Source organism: Mesoplodon densirostris, chromosome 12 (assembly GCF_025265405.1).
Source record: "Mesoplodon densirostris isolate mMesDen1 chromosome 12, mMesDen1 primary haplotype, whole genome shotgun sequence".
NCBI classification, from domain to species: Eukaryota; Metazoa; Chordata; class Mammalia; order Artiodactyla; family Ziphiidae; genus Mesoplodon; species Mesoplodon densirostris.
The window spans coordinates 9,730,361-9,757,220 of record NC_082672.1 but is presented as its reverse complement, the minus strand read 5'-3'; the positions used below and the strand labels follow the sequence as shown (position 1 = coordinate 9,757,220).

At 38.7% G+C, this 26,860-nt stretch overlaps 1 protein-coding gene across 3 annotated transcripts in view; it reads right to left on the bottom strand.

Annotated features, from left to right (window-relative positions):
• The window catches only part of SERAC1 (serine active site containing 1), a 78,052-nt gene that overhangs the window by 20,240 nt on the left and 30,952 nt on the right, over positions 1-26,860 (bottom strand). Inside the window, exons 2-10 of one of the 3 annotated variants that reach the window (XM_060114678.1) lie at positions 26,526-26,624; positions 23,095-23,131; positions 20,390-20,526; positions 17,928-18,017; positions 16,553-16,684; positions 14,701-14,822; positions 13,573-13,701; positions 3,584-3,697; positions 1,599-1,761 (exon numbers count right to left, since the gene is read on the bottom strand). In XM_060114678.1, coding sequence (XP_059970661.1) covers positions 1,599-1,761; positions 3,584-3,697; positions 13,573-13,701; positions 14,701-14,822; positions 16,553-16,684; positions 17,928-18,017; positions 20,390-20,526; positions 23,095-23,131; positions 26,526-26,616 — 1,015 coding nt within the window. In that variant the 5' untranslated portion in view covers positions 26,617-26,624. Of the gene's footprint in view, positions 1-1,598; positions 1,762-3,583; positions 3,698-13,572; positions 13,702-14,700; positions 14,823-16,552; positions 16,685-17,927; positions 18,018-20,389; positions 20,527-23,094; positions 23,132-26,525; positions 26,625-26,860 lie in introns of those variants that run through there. The other 2 variants (XM_060114680.1, XM_060114679.1) reach the window with 2 other exon arrangements.

Here is a 26,860-nt window from a genome sequence, read left to right as displayed (position 1 = left end):
CTAACTTTTAATCAACAGATCATGCAAAACTTACTTCCAGTGCTTGAGTATAAAAGGCAAAAGAGCTTATACCTGTCTCTCTCTTGGAACATTTGCCCTTGGAACCCAGCCATCAGGCTTTAAGGAAGCCCAAGGCGAGTGTTGAAAGAAGCCAATGCCCCCAGCCCCGGCTGAGCTCCCAGCTGAGAACCAGTACCAATTTGCAAGCCACGTGCACGAGCAATCTTCAAAATGTATCCTCCATCTCACAGCTGAGCTGCCCAGCTGATGCTGCATATAGCACATAAAGGCCCTCCCTACTGAATCTTGCCCAAATTTCAGATTCATGAACAAAATATATGGCTGCTGTTTTAACCAGTGAGTTTTAGGGTGGTGTGTTACACAGTAATAGATTAACTGAAACAAGAAAAAAGGTTAAAATCAGTGATCTAAGTTTCTACCTTAATAATCCATAAAAAAAGAGGAACAAATTAAACCAATACAGTAAGTGGTCCTTTATAGAAAAGTCTGCTGATCCCCGAATCAGATTTCAGCAAGTTAAAAACTTCTGCTGATCAAGACACTCTTAAATGTAAATTCAAAAAAAAAAAGAAACAAAAACAGAGCGATACAAGAAAAAAATGTAAATTCATCGTTTCTAATAAATATTGTTGAACATATGCATGTATATGTGCACACAGGTATGTATATTTATTTGTGTATATGCATACATATATTTGTATATATCACCCTGCTTTTTCCACTGAAAGAGCCCAGAAGCAAAGACACCCCAGGAGCAATAAGCACATCTAGACAGTACCCAGATCTTGGTCTCTAAAAATCATTCTCTACTAAAAGGAAATAGGATTCTTTGAACAAATGAGCCTACAGCATCTTGTTATATACTCCCAAAATGATGTGGGCATATCAAAGGACACAGGAGCCAATTTGCCGGGCTCCTACTAACCAAAGCTGAGACAATCTGGCATCAAATTATTAAGGACAGTAATAAGTTGTAAACTATTGAAAAAATAGGAAACCATGTGCACATACTGATAGGGAGGGAGGGAGAGAGAAGGAAAGGAGGGAGGAGAGGGAAGAAAGGAAGGAAAGTGAGAAGGAAGGAGAGGGAAGAGCTCTTGCTTATAGTAGAATGCCAGATGCTGAAAAGTAAACGAGGAAGGGATGCTGCAGTTGGAAAACCATCGTTGTGCAACCATCATGATAAAGACTGGATCAGGCAGGAATTTTCATCTAAAGTACCTCCCCACCGGCGGTTTATTAGTTGTAAGGGGGAAAATCAATTACACAGTGGACTTTTTAGTCTTATTGTGCCTCTTGGTTAACCAGATCATATAAAAGATAATATAAACAATTAGATGGTCATCATGGCAAAAACTGCTCTCCTGTGACTGTCCACACACTGATGAGCTTAGGTGTGGACTATCCATGTCTCAAACAATTCCTTGCCCTTCTAAAATGACATGCTCTACGGACCCAAAACTAACCCTAAGCAAAGTCTTAAGCCTATTGAAAAATTAGCGTAGCATGAATGAGGGGTGGAGGTGGGAGAAGAACAAAGGACTGGATCCAAAATACTCGGTATGTAAAGTTGTTACCTGAGCGAACTATAGTAGAATGAAGATGTTCATTCAAAGCCATATTTCCAAGGATACGCATTATATTTCTCTGTACTTTAGGACAGTCCTTGTGAAGTTGGTACAGCCTCTGCAGTAGTTGTAAGCCTCCATTTGCTTCAATTTTATCACAATGTGTGGGTATCTAGCACAATAAATTAATGAAAGCTCACTTTATGTTGCACAGATTCACTAACCAGGTGACACAGCATGCTGGTGGGCAGCCAGGTGGCTCCTGCTCAAGGAAGAGACCCAGTGAGACCCCCCCAAAACTCTCAGCTCAAATAAATAAGCAAACCCATATCTGTGTGGGAAGTGCTTTAAAATCACTGAAAAATTAAGGCCACTAGGACTTGTGACATTTTTACTCTTAAAGTTATTCTGCTTAGCTCTCGGATGTAACCACAATGTCGTTATTACAGAATTGTTTCAATTTATACTGATACTTTGATTGGCTTGAAACTACCTTAAAACGTTCTCTACCCTTGAGAAATCTGCACCTGATAACAGGAAATAATCCCCCTGTGTAAGTGGCAGATTTTGCTTCTGCCTATAAGAACTCCCATATAGAGATAAGCAACATCTGTGGCCCTACATACTACCCCACACAAGCCCACAGCTATGGGACTCTCCTCAAATTCAAGAGTTGGAATTTTTTTTTAAAGAGGAAGATCAAGTAAAAATTAAAAAGAAAGAAAGAGGGATGTGAATTTTTAATGGAGGAAAGAAATAAAAGAAAGCCAAAGGAAATATATACATTAAGGTAAGGTGACATAACTGACCAACAAGCCATTACAGCCTGCCAGCGTCACCAGCACAGCCTTACCTCTCCCCAGCACTTAGTTTTATCACTTATGTGATATCATGTCATGTATATGCAATGATTTTCACTCTCTACATTTTTATAAAATTTTACCACATTTTATATGCATTTAAAAAGTATGCCTTTTAGACATGTATCAAGTGAGATAGGTAATATGTTGAGAAGTTTCTGGAAAGGTAACTATTACATTCCATGCACTGGACATTCTACTGCAGATGTACCTATTGATTCAGAAATCAGTCATAAGTCACAAAAAAATCAAGCTTACTTTCCCACATTCCCTTTTTAGTGTGTTACCACACTAATGACTCTGCTTTGTGCTCGATTCCTAACTCCACCCGTGGGAACTGAGATGACCAGAGAGCACCAGCTTTTGTGCCATGTCTAATGGTTCCCAATTAAACTGGAGCATTTAAAACCTCTAGGATGGTGTTTCTCATGATGTGGGGTGAACCAACTACATCGGCCTCACAAGGAATGCCTGTTACAAATGCAAACTCCTGGACTCCACCTCACATCTACTAAATTACAATTGCTAGAGGTGAGCAGGAATGTGCATTTTTAACATGCTTCCTGGATGATTTTTATGCACTGATGTTTGAGCACCACAAAGTTTGTTGCTTTTTTCTTTTTAAAATCAAACTATGATGATAGAAAAGTTGTCATAATGCCAAAAAAATTTTTACATCATTGACATATGTATGCTATGGTTAAAAATCAAGACTATGGTCAAGTAAATACTTTTTCCAAGTATTTACCTTTTTTCTATCTTAACACATCTTTTGCAGATATTTTACTGGAAATTAACTCCCTGGTAATATTACTTGTAAAAATTATCTGAGAAAGGTAATGCAAGACAGCATAACACAAAGGTAAATGCCATATTTAGACAACAGGTTGCTTTATGTGCAATTAAGATTAAATCCATTTTTAGAAATACTTAGCAAAAGTGAAATTCATGTATTGTTGCTAAATCATGATTATCAATTCTGACAATTGAGAAAAAAGCAGAAATTTAAAAACAAGTGAAAAGCTTTTTTTTCTTTTATAAAAAATGAGAATTATTTCCCTTGAATGAACCAACATGTATAATTTTTTCAATGTGATCATAAACAGTAAACCATATTTGGAAAATGTAAATTACCTCAGAATGTTTTACTAAAGCTTCCAAACAGAACATTTCCACTGTAGCTGAAGGAACTTCTCCAAAACTTTCAGCATAAGGAAGTCCATTTCCTCCAAAACACCATAAACCACCCTGAAAGTGAGATAATTAAAATTCTTAGTGAAAAAAGTGTCTAATATATTTTGTTTGACAAAAAAAAAAATCTCTGTACTATATACAGTATTAGAACGAACTAATATGTAAGACTCAAAATATTCTGGAAACTTACAGGGAACTTTCATTATGCAAACTGTTGCTAGACTAGAAAACATATGGAATTATTCTTAGAAGAGAGCAGTCTTTGAGACTTTCTCAATTCTTTCCTCTGTGTCCTCTTATCTGAAAGTACAGAGACTAACACATAAATCTTTACCCAGTAAGAAAAGCCCAGAGCTGAACAAATGGTCTAGTGTCAGATTATGCCAGTTGAGTCTACTTAAAAATCTATCAATCAAAATAACAGAAAAGGCATTACTGGAAAAATTTAAAATAAAGACAATGATAACAATTATCAGAGAGCTTTTAATTTTTAAAAAAAAAGGGAATTCCCTGGCGGTCCAGTGGTTAGGACTCAGAGCTTTTGCTGCCATGGCTTGGGTTCAGTCCCTGGTCGGGTTCAGTCCCTGACCGCGCGGCGCGGCCAGAAAAACAAGAGAGAGAGCTTTTAATTTTTCTTAAGTTGAAATTCAAGTTCACATGGAAGAATAAACAGAAGAGTTAGGAAAATTATGAAACAGAAGAGTAGCGGGGACTAGTCTTAATAGATATTAAAACATAAGAATAAATGGGGAAAAGAAAATTTCAACTATTACCACAGATCAGTAACATGCAATAATCTCCTAAAAATCAGTGAGAAAATACCAACAAGCCTATAGAAAAATGAGCAACAGTCATAAACAGTTCTTAGGAAAAGAAATATAATGCCTCTAAAATAGATAAGAAAGGATATTTTACATCTATCAGACAGGTGGGGAAATAAGATGTTCTCATTACCCTGCTGCTGGTAATATCAACGGGCTACTTCTATGGAGGACAATTTAGCAACAGCTGTCAAAATTACAAGTGCCCATGCCCTTCAACAATTTATCCTACAGGACACTCACACACTGGCAAAGTGATATAGGTACAAGTTTGTTCATTGCAGCTCTGTTTGTAAGAACAAAAGATTGAAGCTCCCTAATGTCCTTCAATAGGGGGTTGGTTAAATAAAGGATGGTACAATTATACAATGGAATGCTATATGAGTCTCTTCATATATTGATATACATCAGTCTCTAAGTTAAACCCTTAGGTGAGAAAAAGAAGGAGCAGAGAGTGTGTACCATATGCTACCATTTGTGTAAAAAAGTGTGTTAGCTACATGTGCATATTGGGGTGGGGAGATACAAGGAAGATTTATTACTGTATCTTCTTTTGAAGTGCTTTTGTATTTGAACTAGAGGTCATAATTGTGTGCACACAGACCACCTGCTGGCAAAAGAGGACAACTACAAGGTAGTGTCTTTCAAAAATGTATATATAAAGCCCAGTGTTTCCTGTAGGAAATACAGTCCATAAGTTTCTGCATTCTGAGTTAATTTATAGGGTTCATGGTTCAGTAAACCTAGTAAATGTTCAAAATGTTTGGCCACTCTAATTCTTATTCATGCTGTCTTCCCTGATACAATAATCTTCTTTTTTTCTGATTTTAAACATGCTTGGATCTCAAAGATTCACGCTACTTAAATGGAGGATTGGGGGCTTCCATGGTGGCGCAGTGGTTAAGAATCCGTCTGCCAATGCAGGGGACACGGGTTCGAGCCCTGGTCCGGGACGAAACCACATGCCGCGGAGCAACTAAGCCCGTGTGCGCCACAACTACTGAGCCTGCACTCTAGAGCCCATGAGCCACAACTACTGAAGCCCGCGCGCCTAGATCCTGTGCTCCGCAGTAAGATAAGCCACCGCACCGCAATGAAGAGTAGCCCCCGCTCACCGCAACTAGAGAAAGCCCACATGCAGCAACAAAGACCCAATGCAGCCAAAAATAAATTAATTAAATAAATACAATTTTAAAATAATAAAATAAAATAAATGGAGGATTGGGAAGGGCTAACTCATTGACAGTCCTTGCCTCCTCCAGCAGAGATAAGGGTAGAGGGTGGACTGGTGGGCTTTGGAGGGTGGGAAATTTTTCTTAAAAACCTACCACCACAACCTGCCTCCCCCAAACCCCTCTCCTTACATCACACCTTCAAATCACCTGACCTCTTTCCAACCTAGATGTTCCAAGGAAAGAACAGGGAGAAGGAAGAGAAAAATGATCCAGGATTTTCATTTTTCCTGATCATTTTTAAAGTGGGATATAAGAGTGCAGTTCCCATTTTATCCTTGTTGGCAAAGCTTTAAGTTATTTGTGAACTGGCAAATTGTGTGGCAGTAAGAAGCATAAGGAAAAAGGAATAAATAAAATGTATAAATCCATAGTGTGGTCATACAAAGTATTTTCTAACTCCTAACACAAAAGTCAATATACATGGGTACTGCTTCTTTATCACTGGATTAAGATATACTGAAAAACAATTTCTTAAGGATCAAAGAAATCCATAGGAAGAGGTGGAGAAAGTGACAATGTTAAAAATAATAATAATGGGTAAGGCATAAAAATGAAAAGGAGACAATAATAATAAAAGCATAAAAGGAAATGTCAACTAATCAAGTTAGTAAAGAACTTATATCCATATTATATATTAATTACAGGTATATAACAAAGCTTTTTATGTATCATTTTCTTATGATACTCAGAGACACAACACTACTATGAGTTGATGTGGTATTTTTCAAATGCATTTCAACAGGTTTATACCAGCCAAATAATTTAATACATAATAGGTATTTTCTTACCATATAATCTACCTTCCAATTAAACATAACCCTTAGAGCTATCTCTGTTTTTTCTTTGTCATACAAAAATGCTTTGATTCACAACAGAAATATGCCAGTTATTTAAGTATATATAAGTTTGTGTACAGCTGGCTCTTTTAGCAATGTCATGATTCATCCATTCATTATTCAATAAATATTTATTGAGAGCATATTGTGTCCGAGGTACTGTACTTGGTACTGGGGAGATTATAAGAGAAATCAGAAGAAGAAAGAGAAAAACAGAAGAGAAAAACAGAAATAAGCAAGCAAATAAATATATAAAGTAGTTACAGAACGGGAAAAATGCTATGAAGGGCAATAAGTGCAATAAACATTTGAGATAAAGCGGAATGTCTCTCTGAGGAGCTGACAAGCAGAGATCTGAGGGACAAGAAGGAGGCAGCCATGGGACAAGCCGGTGGCAAAGCAGTCCAGGCAGAGGGAACACAAGTAGATACACAATGAGCAAGTTTAAGGAATGGAAAGGAAAGGCCAGTGTGGCTGGAGCACAGTGTGCATGAGGGAGGGAGGGGAGGGGAGGGTCAGAAAGGTGGTAAAGAAACAGAGTCAGGCAAGCTGATGCTGAGGCCTGCTAAGAGATGCAATGTCTGAAAATAATTATCTATTCTCCTACAAACACTTAGAAGTGAGCTGGGTTTGCTTTGTCTCTGTTACTTACACTTGATGAGCAGATTTACCCATAACCAAAGTCGGAAGGAGGGAAGGTACAGGGAGTTCGCAGATGACCATGATGGGTTCATCCCAACAGAAGGAATCCCTGATCTGCGCGGCTGTACATCATGAGGAACTTGCAGAACCTTGGAAGCCTGTCCATCTCTCTGAAAGCAAGCTGCATAGTCTCCTGTTTTGTGTAAGCATCTCTGTAGGTTTCCACATCCTCTGGCATTAAAGAAATCTCCCATCCTTAAACCCCATCTATTGGCATCTTCCTCTCAATCACAACCCATTGCTATACTTATGCAGATGGATAGTAGAAGTGTCTTGATGCAAGGACTTCAGACCTTAATGGCTTAGCTGATTTCAGAGAGACTCTGGGAAATGACAAGGGAAGATGATAATACTAGAAATGCAAGATTTTAGCTGGATTGTCCTTAGCCAAGACCATAAAAGCTTTACGATGGGAAATCATTTCAATGCACCATACCCACTGTTCTCTTGACTCCAGGCAGTTTTCTACATTAGATCAAAAAGAAATCATAATCTAAAATGTCCAAACTTCTGCATCCCTGGTTGCATCCTTAGGCTCTAGGTCACATTCACCTGAGGTCCTCTAACCGATGTTGAAACTGGAGACAAGCTGACTGATGGGGAGTGTCCAGATGGTAACAAAAACCAAAACAAGACGGAAACCCGGATCCTGACATCAAAGAAGGAGCAAACTTGATAGTAATATCTGGGATAGTAGAAGACCAAGGACCACCCTGGCCCACCCCCTGACCTCCCACCAGAACTGCAGTCAACAAATTCCCAGGCAGATCTTGGATAGCTACCAAGGCTTTAGATGTGGAAGGAGGTGACAGATGTGGGAGAAGTACTTTCACTCTCACTGACCCAGTTCTCCCAATGAACAGAAAGAATAAAAGGAGGGAAGGCAAATCATTGCCAGGGTGGGTGGGGAGCAGGGAGGATGGGGAGTTTTGATACTGCATCTAGTTGTGGTTGTGGGCCCCTTTGTTTTAATATGTGTGAGAGCTAATCTCTGTGTTTCTTCGTAAGAAGTTACAACCTTAGAGCTCTGCAACTTGTGCAAACTAACAGCGTAAATGACGTTCATTCTAAAGCATGAGTTTGTAACCCAGGTCATCCTTAAGGGTCTGGGTAGATAGAATTCAGGGGAGAGAGGATGTAAGCTTGGCTGGGAAAAAATTCCATCTCTATTTTCCTAACACTTAACTAAATTTTTTCATTGTATTCAATTATAAACACAGACAATAAACCACAGAAACAGCAGCAGTCTGTGTGACTCTCAACAACAGAAAGCGCAGCTACTCACCCACCACTTGCTGCAGCTACCTGGAAAGAACATTATGCTCCTCGTTCCTTTGCATGCCAACTGCACATTCTCACACTGGTGACCTAAAATCGACACTGCACCTAACTCTCAAAAGGTTCAGGGTGGAAACAGCAGATGTGTGTAAATAGACATATAAAAATATATCTATAGAAAGAGGGAGAGTAAATGGGGAATGATAAAACAAATGGGATAAAATATGAATAACTGGCACATCTAGTGAAATGTATTATTGTTGCAATTCTTTAAGTTTGAAATTGAAGTACATATATTAATTATGTTACAAATTTTTTATTTTGATAACAGTCTTTCAGTATAATTGGTTTCCCATGTAATGCTATGAATTGTATTTTATGCATCTAGAAATGAGTTCATAGACTTTACCAAATCACCAAAGGGATGCACCTTTGGGTGTACAGAGATTAAGAAGCCCTGCTCTAAACCCGATCATAACTGTAGGCTATCTGCTAAAGCCCAGAGGAAGCTCTTCACATGAGCAGTTTTGTACAGAAGCAGCTCACTCCATTTGAAGGGAGCCTGGGGATTATCACGGGACAGGTGTGTCATAAACTGATCAGATCACTAAAGGCCAGATGGATGCCCCTCCCACTCATTCATCCCCAACTTACTGGCATATAAAAAAAATCCAGAGCCTGACTAAACTGGGGAGGGGGTGGGGAAATAAGAGTAACTATGATGGAGCTGCTTACTGATCTGATGAGATGGGACCTCAGGATTGAAACTACACGTTCATTTCAATATTAAACTAACTAAAGATGTGCTCCTTCTTTAAACTGCAGGCTGAGGCCATGACTTCTGGGCAGAAAAGAAGTGGCAGAGTATATTCAACCACTCTCCTCTTCACTTAGCAAAAGGTAAGGAAGCACTGTAGAAGGCGACAGAACACTCTAGAAGGCAGAGGGATGGTAACTGAATAGTAATGAGCAGAACATGGTCTGTGCTGACAGTGAGGAACATCAGGCCAGGTTCCAGGAGCTCTGGCACGGGAGCGAGGAGAGAAGTGCGTGACGGCTCTGGGAGAGGGCAGGGGGTGGGAGGCCGTGCAGGAGCAGCTGGCGCTCGTTGTAGGGCAGGAGAATCAAGAAGAGCCAGGGACATCTTACTCTCAGAAAACAAGGGTGCTCTCACAGCCACCCTGGGGATGGAATTTAAAAGGATAATGAGGTCAGCCTAAGGAACAGGTTCTGGTGGCCAGGCAGTGGCGCTCTGAGCATCAAAAGGAAAACAATGACTACACTTCACTGGAGTGACTCCAAGACATGGTCAAAAGGAGAAATTATAAAAAGTATACTAGAGAAGTCATATCTACTGATGTGTCCCTAATTTCTCATAAAAACAGAGGTGAGGAAAAGACAAATCATTCTGTTGACTGAAAGAAATGAACAACATGAGAGTTGTGAGTTACGTTTTATTTGGGGCAAAATGAGGACTACAGCCCAAGGAGACAGCGTCTCAGACAGCTCGGAGGAACTGCTCCACAGAGGTCAGGGGGCAAGGTCAGTATTATGTATGAGTTTAGAGAAGGGGGGACGTGCTGTCAAGCACACGTTGCCAGAGGCTTGCTGCTCGTCACGAGGAGCAGCTGTCACCACTAACGATCTCAGTGCTTTTCTAGATACAAGGAGATGCAAGAACTTGGGCTCATAAAACCTTCTCCTGAAAATGTCTAACTATCTGAAGGCCTGTTCTGCCAGTTTTTCCCAGAGCACCGAGCACCTCATGCCTGATCTCTGCCCTGAACTCCTTTCAGGGTGTGTTGATGGTCAGTGGCTGCAGTGGCCAGTGACTTAATCCTTGTAGAGGCAGATGGAGAGTGCCAATTTTTAGTTGGCAATTCAATTGGTAAAAGAATATAAAATACTATGATTTGTTTTACTGATAAAATACTTTCTCCTCACTGAGTTGATTAGTTATTATAGTAATAGTGATTATAATTTGTTTTGATTTCTCTTAGAGATATAAGAGATATTTTACGAAGACAAAAGTCTTGCTGAAATGGTACCACAAGAATAATGGCATTCAGTAATCACCCTCGGGCGGGCCGGAGTTGGAGTCTGTTTAGGATGCTACGCCTAGGACGCTGCTTTGATTCACTCAGAAGCCCTCTGCTATGTGTGGGTAGTTGTCTGCCAGGTATTTACATCTAGTCAATGGGAGTAAGAGATGTGGGGAGAGAACACCAACATCTCCATCAGAAGGGGCGCCTTTTCCCGTCTGAAGGCAGCCTTATTCCAAAGGAGTGGAGCTTCCCCATGGAGCACTCTGAGAGCTCTGATGACACTGCAGACGCCGTGCCTTCCTCACTTAATGCATGGTTTCCTTCAGTTTTCAGACTCCTTGCCACCAAACAAACTTTACACTCTGTAACTGTGCCTAGTGGCACCTTCCTGTCAATCCTCTCACCACCCCCAGGGGCAGGCACACCAGTAAACAAGGGCCAGTCCATGTCTGGATCACAAAAAGTAAAGGGCTCAGACTTAACATGTAATGGGAAGCCATTTGGACGGCTTCAAGCAGGAGTATGACTGGATCTAACTTGTGTTTTTAAAAACATCACTCTGGCTGCTGTGAGGACACAGAACTGGAGAGGTAAATTGGAGGCTAGAGGTTGATGTGGTGTCTGTAGCTCACAGAGGTGATGGAGACGCGATAAGGAAGCTTTCTGGATCCAGCAAGATGGTGAACTTGGCTTCCAGTTGTGGACAAAGAACGGAGCCTGCCATTACAGAAAACAAACAATGGCGCCCGCCATCAAGCCTTCAGCCACGGCAGCACCCCCACCCGCTGTGTGCCTGAGGGGAATTCAGGGTGGAGGGAAACGTGAAACATTCTGTGCTCAATACTGGCCCTAGATAGTTAAGGTACATACCTAAGGAATAATTTCAGTGAGCCCAGATTCTTGCATCTTCCCCTACATAAAACCATTAACTTGAGATGTCTGTTCTTTGTGATTAGCATAATCTATGATGTTCAACTATGTGGCTTTTTTTCCCAACAAAAACTCAATATTTCTGGCTCCTCCCTGACCTCTTTGGAGCAGTTCCGCAGAGTTATATGAGACGCTGTTTCCTGGGCTACAGTCCTAAGTAAGGTCTCCCGAATAAAACTTAACTCACAACTTTAGGTTGTATGTTTTTCTTTAGTTGACATGGTGAACACCTCCCATGACAAACATGTTTAATAAGATATAACAAAAGCTATTTTAAAACAAAGTCAAGCTCAGGGACTTCCCTGGTGGTCCAGTGGTAAAGAATCTGCCTTACAATGCAGGGGACATGGGTTCGATCCCTGGTCAGGAAACTAAGATCCCACATGCTGCGGTGCAACTAAGCCCGCGTGCCACAACTACTGAGCTCGTGCGCCTCAGCTAGAGCCCACATGCCACAAACTACAGAGCCCATGCGCCCTGGAGCCTGAGTGCCACAACGAGAGAAGAGAAAACCCGCACGCCACGACTAGAGAAGAAGCCCACGCACCTCAATGAGAGATCCTGCATGCCTCAACAAAGATCCCGCGTGCCGCAACTAAGACCCGATGCAGCCAAAAATAAATAAACAATAAATAAATCTTAAAAAAAAATAAAACAAAGTCAAGCTCTAAAGAAAATAAAAATAAATAAAGGGAAACCCTTGGGTGCTAGAATTGAAAACAGAACATTCAGCAGAAGCGATAAGCACATAGCTGATGATGTAAAATTCCTGCAGGCAGCTCAGGATGGGCTTTTAACACTTGTTCAGTGCAGAAGATGTGGTTTTGAGTCTCACATTCTATGGGAGCTAGATTTGAGATCCCTATATAAAGGCAGAACCTTGGAAAGATTGCCTCCTTGTCTATAAGAGAGTCTAGAAAAACTCTGCCCAGCAGCCCATGAAAGCAACAAGAAGCCTGTTTCTGCTTGGGGCTTTGAGTGAGAAATCACAATCCTAAGACTCTGCCATCCATAGATATATCTGAATTTATACTACCTATGTGCTACAGAAATTCCATACTGAGGAATCAATATAAAAAACTAGTCCCTAACAGTGAACTCCTAGGGTATCGAAAAGAAGCAAACACAAAAACTGCTCTGTAGAGATAAATTTAGAATCTGAGGTGCTTGGGACTCCCATAGAAAACAATCTGGCTAAAGATAAGCTCACAGTAAAAATGATTCACACACGTTAATCTACAATATAACATAAGGGGGAGTCTGTGCCACCACAAACAGGAATTAACCCCCAATAAACTGAAATAATAAAAAACTGTGAAAGAGACTCTAAACTTATTTCTAAATGAAAGGAAGAAGAGAAAGCAAGATGAAAGAACAGGACACTACGAAGAAGAGATGATGGTGGCCAGGAGTCAGTGGCTACAGTGAAGGTGGTGAGACAAAGGGATTCAGGGTATACTTGAAGGAACAGCTCACAGTAACTGCTGATTAGGTGAACCTGGAAGAAAGGAAGCAAGAATCCCTAGGCTTTAGCTTAAGCAACTAGGTGGGTACTCTGCCCTCTACCGAAATGAAAAAGACGAGAGGAGGAAGAGCTTGCAGAGGGTGGGTGGGTTTGGCATGTAAAGTTGGGATGCCTATTATACATCCAAGTAGAGACGTCAAGAAGGAAGTTGAATATCCAAATCTAGAGCTTAGATGAGAACACAGGGCTAGAGAGATTGAGTTTAGGCATCACCAACATAGAGGTAATATTTTAAAGCCTTGTCAATTACTATTCATTCTTCAAGATGCGACTTCAGAGTACTTCCTATGAAGCCTTTTTAAAATGGTCTTTTAAACAGAGTGATGGGCTCTTGAAGTAACCTGTGTCTCTCTTACACACTCTGTGACTTTGTTTATTTACCTGTCTCCCATTATCCTGAACACCTAGCCCACTGTGTGGCACACAACCAGGAATCAGGATGTTTATTCAGTTCATGGATGAAAGACTGTTCTGAAGTTCTTAGTGCGAGCCCCTGGCACAATATCTTGGAAAAGTGGGCCCTCAAAAATATTTACTGAATGAATAAATGAGCTAACCTTCTGAGCAGCTAGACTTTGACTGCTTTCACTCAGAGCCAAAGATGTAAAATACTGGATGCACTCATCTAGGTCTGTTTGAGGTAAAGAAGCCAACAACTGTCTGAGCTCTTCTTCAATGGAAGAATCCTGAAATAAAGGAAAATAAATTCTTCATAATTAAACTGAACAATTGAGTATAACAAAAGTACCCAAAGAATCAAAGCCAAAACAAAACAGGAGAGGTAAATCAGTGCTTTTAGTCTTGAAAACAGTCACCACCCTGGTTAGTAGAGGATCATTTAATTTTGAATTCTATACTTTCATGTCTGCTAACTCAATCTGAAAGACCTATTGCAAAGCATAGCTCAAGATTTTCACCTCATAGTCTACTTCACATCTTGACTCAAAATGAATTATTACATTCTTTCTAACTAAAGCTGGCTTTTTAATATGCAGAACTTACTCCTACCTGATTTTTTCTAATAACTAATATCTAGAATAATTTGTTTTTCTATTTTTCAAAAACGGATTGCAAGTTTTCAGATTTTCATTTTCTAGAAAAGTCTGAGAAAAGCACTCAAGGAACATGCTCTCATATCTATATTAGTAGTTAACAATTAATATCCATGTATATTAGTACATTAATATCTGTATGTAGTAGTTCTCCAGAGACTGCTTTGCACCCCAGGAACTATTCAGCGATATCTGAGACATTTTTGGCTGTTACAACTTGGGGGTGCCGTCATCCAATGAGTAGATGCCAGGGATGCTGCTACAGTGTACAGAACAGCTTCCAACAACAAAGAATTATTTGGCCCAAAATGTCAGTAGTGTTGAGGTTGAGAAAAACTGTTCTATAGCAACTTTAGAACAAAGGAACAATTTATGGATGCTGATATGCTAAGAAGCCACCCTCTGGTGTATAGAGACTCCCAACTCCACATAGGGGAAAATAATTTAGGAGAAACAGCACCTCCTGTGGAATCAAGAAATCTTGGAATGGAAGCTACAATTGCAGGTTTACACCCTAGTTTACCTGCTTGTGACAAGTAATCAACAAACTGCTTTTTGAATGGTTATTTTGCACCCAAAGTGAAGATGATATATTAAACATTTTTTACTCACTGGATTATTTTATTTACTTACTTCTTTTAAAGATGGCAAAGGAGGTGGGTGGAGAAAAAAGCGAAGATCACTATCTTTGCTTCGTGCCAGACCAATAAGAGTTCTCAGATCACAGGCTTGAGCAATTATCCTATACTGGTAATCTATTGTAAAAGTATATTGCGAGCACCCAAATTAGCTTATGGTTATTTCAAAGGTTAAATTAACAACTTAACTTTTAAACTACAAGTTTGTAATTCAAAATTTCCCCAATTTTTTTTAACTGCAACTGCATTTACAATACAAGTAAGCTAAATATCCAACATTTCCATGACTGATCTCATAATTCTCAACATATATCTAGGTATATCACAATCAAACTAACCTTTTTGAAAAAAATAAACCTCAAATGTGAAAACTGATAGGTCAGAACCAACTTAACTTCTCCTTAAGAAAAAAAAATTCCATCATCCAAAAGCTATTTTGATCACTACTCAAAAAACCTGAGTTCCGTTTAAATCTGTCGTCCCCTGGTACCTATATGGTGCTTTGACATTCCATGAAGCCCATGAATAATCTGAGGTTCCAGACAGTAGTACTTTGTTTTAGCCTTCATGATTTCACCATTCCATTCTTTATGTATTGCTATACACTGTTTGTGTCCCTTCCAAATTCATGTGTTGAAACCTAATCCCCAATGTCACAGTATTTGGAGGTAGCACCTCTGTGAGGTGATTAGGTCAGGATGGTGGCACCCTCATGACTGGGGTTAGTGCTCTTATAAAAGAGACCCCAGAGAGCTCCCTCAATCCTCACCAGATACAGAATCTGCTGGCACCCTGATCTTATATTTCCCAGCTTCCAGAAAACTGTGAGAAATAAATTTCTGTTGTTTATAAGCTACCCGGTCTAAGGTATTAGCATCCCAAATGGATTAAGGACATGTATCAAAAATAAACTGCAGCCACTGAAAGAGACATTTTTTAATAACAGCACTATATAACTTGGGTGAGTTCTTCAGAATTAAGTGGGGAACTTTAAAAAAATCTACATGCCAGGGCTCCAACTGTGATTTTTCTGATACAGCAGAAGTCTGAAATGGAGTCCTGGAAGGCAGATTTTGAAACAGATTTTTATTCTAAGTCTCCACTCGTATTAAAGAAGCTTATTTTTACATTACAAATTATTATAAATTATTATAGCCACCACTCAATCAAACTAATTAACTTGTATGAAGACAGAGATCTTATTCTGAGACTAAATTTTTCTTTGAAAACATTATTCTTTTTTGTTTACCCATTTTTACAAGATGACTCTACTAACAAAGTGTACTTTAGTCCCTGTACTCAGAGCAGATCTGATCTCTTGCTCATGTACTTTTACTGCAGAACTTGTGATTTTAAATACAACTAAATATTTAAAATCTTCCTTAAAAAACAAATATACACATGCAAATTAGGCACATTTAACCAAGTATTAGTATTAAAGACAAATAGACTGCCAAAGTGAATGCAAATATAACTTTGATGCAGCCAGCAATTAAAATATATTTTATTAAATAGGAACCAAAAAAAACCACAGACACATTAGGCCATAACTATCAGAATCAAGAGTTTCTCCAATCAAGTAAAAGTTCATTCTGGTAGAAAGTTATACAAATATATCTACCTCAGTTTTGAGGGTGTTCTTACCAAACACAATATGACTACCAGGCCAGCAGGTTTTACACTTTCTCTATCACTAGAGTTTCTTTTAAATTTTTTTGAAAATATTTTTTACATATATTAATATTTCCTGAATTATTTTCCTTCCTTAATATCTCCTTCCCTTCTCTTTTACATCAGAAATCAAGAGCTAGCTGATGGTGTGCCATGTGTTCAGATGGTTTCATTACCATGCCAGTGATGGGTCTCTGACATTTCCTGCACAGCCTGCAGTCGTGCTGCTCTGTCATCGGACTTACTCTTCCTCAGGAGTAGCCACACAGCACATTCGTGATCTTCTATGTCAATTGTACTAAAGGTGTCTTTGTTAAAAAAAAAAAAAAAAAAAAAAGACAATGTGAACAGTTAAAACAACATTTTCATCCTCACATTTAAGACAGTAATTTACAAATATTTGAAATCTACAATAGGAAAGTTATATCCGTCTCCAGGTGTTGATAATGACTGATAGGTTTGTTCTCAGTTCTGTCATATTATTTTGTTTTATTTGCTACGTATATTTTGTATGTGCTTTTGTTTTATATATTATGTTGCTTTCACAATGAGATCTTTTTTTTTTTGGCTCCTTTTCCCTAAAAAACTTTCTATTATGAGAAATATCAAACATATGGGATAGATTAAAAGAATAACACATTGACATCCACATGCTTACCGCAACTAGATTTAATAAATGTTATTATTTTGCCATATTTGCTTAATCTATATGGATGTGTGTGTTTTTTTTTTTTTTTTTGCCACGCCACACAGCTTGTGGGATCTTAGTTTCCCAACCAGAGATCGAACCTGGGCCCTCAGCAGTGAAAGTGTGAAGTCCTAACCACTGGACTGCCAGGAATTCCCCAGGATGTGTGTGTACTTATTTCTGAACTATGTGAAAGAAAGGTGCAGAAATAATGACATTCCACCCTTTCATAGTTCAACATGCATCTCCTAAGAATAAGCCTGCATTCTCCTATATAATCACAATGCCATTTTAACATCCAAGAATACTAACAAAAATCTTCCAAATCATCTAAAATTCAGTCCAATTCCATATTCAAATTTTTCCAATTGCCCTCAAAATATCTTTAGAGCTGCTTTTTAAAAAACAGGATTTAAGTCTCTTTAGTATCTTAATTCTAGAAAGTTTCCCCACCTTTTTTTTTTCATGATGCCAACTTTTCAGAGATCAGGTCAGCTCTTTTATAGCTATAGCTTCACGATGCAGATTTGCCTGATTGTGAAATCTACATTTTTGATGCAATATTCTCATTATGAGAAAGCATGGGAGTGATTTTCTAACAAATTTTAAATTTTGAAATATTCATCAAGAGAGTCTCAATATTTATTTACAACTATCTAACAACAATGCATCCATAAAGATAGAAGGAAGAAAAGAGTCCAAGGCATCAAGCCCTTAAATATAGCCCAAGAGAATAATGTTCCTCAATTTTCCATAGCTATAATAAATGTTAGTATAAGAAATGGGAAAAAAAATCTCAGGTTGATCATCGAGTGACTTTCAGACTACTGATAAGGAGCCTCAGTTAAATATGTGATACTTACCAGCAAATGGGCCCTGTAATATCCTGGCTGATGTTGCCAATACTTTTCTTACTGCTTTGTGAAGCTCTTTTCTTGCCTGGTAGGTGATTCCTAAAATGATTACAAATTTAAATAAAACCAAGTAGGTACTCTTAATGCTATGCTCCAATACTTCAAAGAAAAAAATGTATAAACTAAACCCCAATTTTTTCAAAAAGAAAATATAAAACAGCATCGGCTCCATAGCTCAGGGGTTAGAGCACTGGTCTCGTAAAACAGCAACTTTCTCTTTTTACTGTCACTATTTAAAGCAACTAAAACCATTATGGGAACAAAGAACTCTAGATCCCCAAAAAACCACTGCTTTCCTAGTCAGGGAGAAAGTAAAAACAAAACAAAAGCAAAAACACTAACTAAAACTAACAAAAAGCCTCATATACAACATAGGATTAACTACATTCAGGAAAATGTCACTTAAAAATACCACTCTCAAAGTGAAATTTAGACATACCTTACTAATGAGATTAAGCTTTACTATATAGGTAAATTATATGCTATAAAAATTATCTGTGTAATTGAAATTGTAACACACCATAAAAGCACGTTGAAACAGGAAGGTGAAATAACAATAAACACAAACAGGAGAGAGTGGTGATACATATAGCTGTAGACAGGGGAGCAGCAGAACCTGCCCACTCAGGGAATGTAAAGTGCTCACAGGCATGGTTATTCTGGCTGACAGTGTAGAACAGGCAGCTGTAAATCTAGTGTGATGACTCACCAAGCTACCCATATCCTGATGAAAAGATACTCCTCGGCCCTAAAATCTCATGTTCAACAAGCAATCGTCTGATTACTAATTGGGTTTCCATGTGACCAAAATATGGAGAAGGGGAGTGTTCTGACTAGTAAAGACAGGTTTTCCAGCCTTAACGACAGATTTTTTCCCTCTGTAAATAAGTTGGTATTCATACTTGTGAATCCATCTCATGAGTTTAGTGTGCATGAATAAATGCCTTAGAGCAAAAATACCTCTGCGCTAAGTGACAAAATCATGTTTTTATGCTTGCTAAACTGAGGACCAGCCTGTGAGGAACTCCAAGTTTAGACTAAAAAAGCTGGCTAGTCTTCATCTGACTTAGTTATAGGAGAGCTGCAAATGTGGGTTAAATATGAAAGTCCAAAATTTTATCTTCAATTAATTCTTTAGGAACTTGGTTCTCATAGGGTTTGGTGATTTGTAGAGTTAGCTGAACCTATTCTATTAATATTGTGCTTTAAATACTCATTTTTAAATTTTTTATAGTTTTTTTCTTCCAGTTTTCCTGAAATACAGTTGACATACAGCTCTGTATAACTTTAAGGTAAACAGCATAATGATTTGACTTACAAATATCATGAAATGATTACCACAACAAGTTTAGTGAACATCTATCATCTCATATGGATACAAAATCAAAGAAAAAAAATGTTTCTTTTTCTTTGTAATGAGAACTTCTTAGGATTCACTCTCTTAACAACTTTCATATATAACATACAGCAGTGTTAATTACGTTTACATTTATATTTATTAATGTTATACATGACATCCCTAGTACTTATTTACCTTATAACTGCAAGTTTGTACATTTTGACCACCTTCATCCAACTCCCCTTCCTCCACATGCCCCACCTCTGGTAACCACAAACCCGATCTGTTTCTATGAGTTCGTTTTTGAAGTATAATGACCTACAACACTGTGTTAGTTCCTGGTGTACAACACAGTGATTCCATATTTCTATACATTTCAAAATGATCACCACGCTCAGTCCAGTTACTATCTGTTACCATACAAAGGTACTGCATAATTATGGACCACATTCCCCACACTTCATACCCATAACTCATTTATTTTGTAACCAGAACTCTGTACCTCTTAATCGCCCTCACCTATTTCTCTCCTCCCCTCATCCCACCCCTCTGGCAACCACCTGTTTGTTCTCTGTAGAAACGATTCTGTTTCTGTTTTGTTATGTTTATTCATGTTTTATTTTTAGATTCCACATATATGTGAAATAATACAGCATTTGTCCTTCTCTGACTTATTTCACTTAGCGTAATATCCTCTGGGTTTATCCATGTTGTTACAAATGGCAAGGTTTCATTCCTTTTTATGGCTGAGTAATATTCCATTGTATATATGTACCACATCCTCTTTATCCATTCATCTACTGATGGGCACTTAGGTTGCTTTCATACCTTGACTATTGTAAATAATGCTGCTGTGAATAGAGGGGTGCATAATCTTTTAGAATTTTTTTTGGATAAATACCCAGGAGTGGCATTGTTGGTTCTATTGTAGTTCTATTTTTAAATTTTTAAGGAATCTCAATACTGTTTTCCGTAGTGTTTGTACCAATTTACATTCCTAAATACTCATTTTTAAATTCAATAAGTAGCTTCCATTTTTCATGAAGATGGGATTACTTTACCATAAACTTACCGTGATTTTCTCTTTTATCTAAAGAAACTGTGTGCACATATATATATGACTTCATTTTTTCTCTTTCTACCACTTGAGTATCTAATGTCAAAGACTTCTTCAAGGCCAGAACTTCATATGTAATAAATAAAGAACCTCTTAAAAAGAAACAAAAAATTCATCATAAATATATGATCTAAATATAACACAGGAGCCACTTTTTAAAATTAAGCTTCTTGTAGAACTTTTTCTTTTTTATTGGGAAACATAACGTATATGCAGTAATGTGCATATAACATACATTATACATATATATGTATAAATGTATACACACATTTCAGCTTACAAATAATAATAAATAGCTGCAATACCATACCCAGGCAGAAAAACCAAAACATTAACAGTACCCAGAAGCCCACAGTGCATCCCTTTCTGATCCTGACCCACTCTCTCATCTCTATAGCTATTATTCTGGGTCTTATTATAGTAATATCCTTGCTATTCTTTATAGTTCACCACCTAAACATGAACCTTTAAACAATGGGGGTTAGTTTTGTCTGTCTGTGAACTTCACAGGAATGAAACCACACTGTATGTATTCTTTAGTTCACCTTCTGTTTGTGAGATTCATCCATGTTGTTACATGTATCTGGAGTTCATGCATTTATATTTTCACATGGTATGTGATTCATCCATTGTATAGCTATACTACAACTTATTTATCCGTTCTACCACAGACAGGCAATTTAGGGAATTTCTATCAATAGCTTGAGTCTATTACAAATAATACTGTTACACATTGTATATATACATCTACACTGTATGCATGTGTATATGTTCCTCTAGCATACATATCTAGAAGTAAAATTACAGACTTTCTGAAAGTATATATATTGTTCAACTTTACTAAATAATGCCAAACTGTTTTTTTTTTAAAGATTAGCCAATTTGTACTCCTTATCACCAGCATATGAAAATTTCTCCTGAGAGTTATACCTAAAATCAAATATTAAAACTGAAATACAGGGGACGCAGTGGTTAAGAATCCGTCTGCCAACGCAGGGGACACGGGTTCAAACGCTGGTCTGGGAAGATCCCACATACCGCAGGGCAAGTAAGCCCATGCGCCACAACTACTGAGCCTGTGCTCTAGAGCCCGCAAGTCATGGCTACTGAAGGCCATGTGCCTAGAGCTCGTGCTCCACAACAGGAGGAGCCACCGCAATAAGAAGCCCCGCGCACCGCAAGGAAGAGTAGCCCCTGCTCGCCACAACTAGAGAAAGCCCACGCGCAGCAAAGAAGACCCAATGCAGCCAAAAATAAATAAATAAATGTATTTTTTTAAAAAAAGTGAAATACAGGGAATTCCTGTATTACTGCACTGTAATTCCGTGCAGTGGTTAGGACTCCGCACTTTCACTGCCAAGGGCCCGGGTTCAACCCTGTTTGGGGAATTAAAATCCTGTTAGCTGCACGGTGCAGTCAAAAAAAAAAAAAAAAAAAAGAAAGAAAACTGGAAAGAAAAAAAAAGTGAAATACAATGTTGTGTATCCTAAAATGAAGGACTTTCCCCCTAATCAGATTGACCTACAGTAAATCCAGACACAAAGGCTGCACTCTGTCTAGATTCACAACTTAGAAACAACAGTTTTATGAAGTCTTTTTCTGAGCTTCCCACCCTAAAGCAAAAGCAAGTAAGACAGAAAGGCCAGACACTGGCCAGTACCAGAAGAATAGAGAGAACGCTCTCAAGAATCATCAGCTCTCCTGGGGAATCTATCTGAGCAGCCAAAAAGAACAAATCTATTCAGTATTTTTATCATGCTTTCCATGAAAGACAAAATTCTGTACCAGAAATTGTGCTTAATTTTCACTATATTCCTGAATATAACTGTGATATAAACAAAGAAATTGCATTATAGAAAAGAATATACATTTATCTTTTGCCTGGAATGAATCAAAAGAAAAAATCATCTAAATATGTTTTGTCTTACAATGTCATGGAGAAATGTACGTATTTGGATAAAATGCCAAATATATCTCCTTTATCATTTTAGCATCTAAGAGTTGATTTTATATTTATACTAATGAAAAAGAATATTATTAACAAAAACACTAGAACAGTATTAGACATAAATTTAACATATATATCCTCTGCACCCCCCCAAAAAAAGGAAAGAAAAGAGAATGAAAAATAACGATTTTGGGGAAGACAGTCACTCCATTCATTAAGCATGTGTCTCTGAAACAGCATGAGATGAGAGTGTCAATCTATTGGTTTTCTCAGTCAACCTCAATTTCTTTTCATAAGAGCTCTATGGTGACTTAAAGGATGTTCAAAAGTAATTCTGACTATAGTTTATTTTTACCTTCTTCACCCTCTTTATAACCTAACACAAGATGTGATTTTAGGTGTGTGAAAGCTAATTAGTGAGTGCCTGCTCTGTACATGCCAAGTGCTTCCCTCAGAGAAACAGTGCCAGGTGGGTAGAAACCCCATCGTACACCTCGATCCAAGACAAAACACTCCTCAGGAGTTAGAGTAACTGGATCAAGACAACACTGAAGTGGTAGAACCTGTGATTAACCAGTGATGAATCCACATGTTTATAGACTCCAAAATCTATATACCCTTTCACTGCCCCATGCTACCTGTAAATCACTTCCACTGAGATTTCAAACAGTAGTATCATAAAGCCAGTTAATACTTCACAGTTGACACTTACCCTAAAATAAGTGATCCAGTAAACTTTATTATATTTCCTTCAAAAAGAAAGGGAAAAAAAAGTCAATGTGATGAATATCAATTGGAAAACCTGATATCTTTCCATTAATATAATCATTTACTATCAACACATGGCTTCCTATTCCCAGATACAAAAAATGAACCAATAGGCACTGAGTCCAAAATATAATCTGTATTTCATACTAATTCTCCCCTTCCTCCACCTCTTCTTATTCTGCCATCCTCCACACTAAATCAGTAAGAAACCCTCGTTTTGCTGCACTGCTGATACTACCAGGCCTAAAGTGCTTTCACTGAACGCAATGTCCAGGGAGCTAACTGTCCTGACTTTTTTTTAGTTCACAACCACTTAAATAAAGGAATGGGAAGAATTCTCCATATCACTACCTAAGACTATATTAAGGGATTATGTTTGTGAAGTGGGACACAAAATGATTCTTCCCAAAGAAATTATGTTATAATTGGTGGTTAAGTGCCATATATAGGTAGTCCTGTTTAAAATATAGGTTAGGGACTTCCCTGGTGGTCCAGTGGTTAAGGCTTCTCCTTCCAATGCAGGGGGTGCGGGTTTGATACCTGTTCAGGGAGCTAAGATCCCACAAATGCCTCGCAGCCAAAAAACCAAAACATAAAACAGAAGCAATATTGTAACGAATTCAATAAAGACTTTAAAAATGGTCCACATCAAAAAAATCTTTAAAAAAAATATAGGTTAGGACTTCCCTGGTGGCGCAGTGGTTGAGAGTCCGCCTGCCGATGCAAGGGACACGGGTTCATACCCCAGTTTGGGAAGATCCCACGTGCCGCGGAGCGGCTGGGCCCGTGAGCCATGGCCGCTGAGCCTGCGTGTCCGGAGCCTGTGCTCCGCAACGGGAGAGGCCCCAACAGTGAGAGGCCCGCGTACAGCAAAAAAAAAAAAAAAAAAAAAAAAAAAAAAAAAATATATATATATATATATATATATATATATATAGGTTACTTTCTACAGGTTTATTTAAAATTTTTTGTTTGGAACTTGGAAAACATTTTTTTTTAATATTAAAAAAAAGTCCTAGTGGTAGACACAGCTAGCTGTCTATTCAATACACATAAGCCCCTTAATTCTTACTAACACAACCTGATTACTACCTAAAGATATTCAAATTTCCTTGATTCTTACTAACACAACCTGATTACTACCTAAAGATATTCAAATTTCTTTTTCTTTTTTTTTTTATAATAGTGTTTAATTTTACTTGTTGACAGTTTGCTTTATTTATTTATTTATTTTTGGCTGTGTTGGGTCTTCGTTTCTGTGCGAGGGCTTTCTCTAGTTGTGGAGAGCGGGGGCCACTCTTCATCGCGGGGCACGGGCCTCTCACTATCGCGGCCTCTCTTGTTGCGGAGCACAGGCTCCAGACGCGCAGGCTCAGTAATTTTGGCTCACGGGCCCAGTCGCTCCGCGGCATGTGGGATCTTCCCAGACCGGGGCACGAACCCGTGCCCCCTGCATCGGCAGGCAGACTCTCAACCACTGCGCCACCAGGGAAGCCCCTCAAATTTCTAGCTAAAGATATTCAAAGATACCTGATTACTACCTAAAGAATCCTCTGCAGGTAGGGCTGGCTGTGCAATACAGCTGTAGCCAATATATATATACACATATATATAGAGAGATATAATACATCTATATAAACATATAGATGGAAGTCTATAGGGAGAGATCCCTCTCCAAATAAAAAGACAAAGCCTCATAACATGGCTTTTGGTCTTTCTGCCTTCTTGATGTCCTGGGATTCAGCAACAACTTGTTACCATGAGGACAATAAGATAATAGAGCAGGAAGATGAGAGAATTGCTAAACTGTGGTTCCTGCCCTAAATTGTCTCCATCTTGACTTCCTGTTATGTAAGAAAAATGAAAACCTTATTAATTTAAGCCATTATAGTCTAGTTTCTGTTCTATGTACTGCACACCATGTTAACTAATATATTACCCATGATGGTTAGGGACTACAGGCAGCTCATGAATATCTATGTAACCTATAATTTGTTGGATGTATAGAGGTAGGTAGCCCTTTGTTCTGACCTTCAACTTATGCTGCCAAGAACACATTTCTCCTCCCTACGGAGGGATAAGGAACTTTCCTCCATCAACTTCCCTATGCATCAGCCAAGGGAGATGGAAATTCCTCCCAAACTCTAGGACCCAGTGGTTCCAGAACAGGAAAGAGGACAGTTCCAGAAAATCTGCAGGGATGAGATCGAGAGTTGTGACACACAGAGCTTCTTGACTGTGCAACCCCTCTGGGACCTTCTTCATTCCAAGATGGCTTCCTGGACTTCCCCAGGAACAGCCAGTTTATTTCCTCCTATACTGCTGCTATCTGTTTCTTCTTACTAGGATGTTTCTTTTTCACTAAGCCCTGGAAACAGAATACAGACTCACAGCCTTTTCTCCTACCCCAAAGTCTATTTACTACTCTTTTTTTTTTTTTTTTTTTGCGGTATGCGGGCCTCTCACTGTTGTGGCCTCCCCCGTTGCGGGGCACAGGCTCCGGACGCGCAGGCTCCGGACACGCAGGCTCAGCGGCCATGGCTCACGGGCCCAGCCGCTCCGCGGCATATGGGATCCTCCCAGACCGGGGCACGAACCCGTATCCCCTGCATCGGCAGGCGGACTCTCAACCACTTGCGCCACCAGGGAGGCCCTATTTACTACTCTTGAGTGTGTTTTGCTAGAAATGATGAGAGAAGAAAAGCTCCCTTCTCTGTCCCACTCCTCTTTTTATTTTTAAAATACAAAATCACAGAATCTTCTAGATGATAAGGATCTATCCTAAAAACTGATCTTTCTTACTGATCAAAAGGAAGCTCCATGAGGACAGAGACTTCATCTTATTCAATACTGTATCCTCAGGGCCTAGTAATAGTACCTGGCACACAGTAGAATGAGTGAAAGATGGCCTAGGCCAATATTCTCATTTTACAAATAAAGATTAGTAAAAGTAATGTAAATAAAGATTTACAAATAAAGACAGTAGATGAGTGCTAGATCCTACGTTCCTGTAGGGCAAGCAAAACATCTTCCTGGTTCACCACTGAATTCCCAGAACCTAATACATGTGCCTGGCACCATGTTTTACAGAAGCTGAATAAATGGCTGCTGAATAAGAATGCAGTGACACTTGAGTTTAAAAGGATGAGTATGAATCTGACAGGAAACATAGGGGAGGGGAAAAGATTCCCAAGAAAAAGGAGTATGCATGGCTCTGGGCATACAAGTTTGGGGTGAACCTTTAGTACAGAAAAGACATAAACAACTTTGAGATTTATCATGGATTAAATAAGTTTTTGTGGACAACCCTGGAAACTTAACCACAATTCTATCACTGTTTCTACAAGAAGATATTGTTGTTTAAACTGTACTCACTGACATCTCTCCAGTATGTGTTGCTTTTTGGTGGAGGAGTTGAGGTTCCCATTCTTCTGCAACAGATGACGCAATAAGCAGCCAGGGACATTCTGTGTACTTAGAACAATGATAACACGTTTAATTTAGCATGTAATTAAAAACATTTCTCTTAACTATAAGAACATGTCACAATCACAGTAGACTGCCCACAGAGTTAGATTTTTCAAGACCTGGAAAAAAAGTTTTCAATTAAAGAAAAAAATTTCTCCCTTAAAAATTTAAAATACTATTAGAATAGTATTTTGCTAGTACCTTGATGATTATTCTTCAATGTGTCCAACTGTGAACAATGA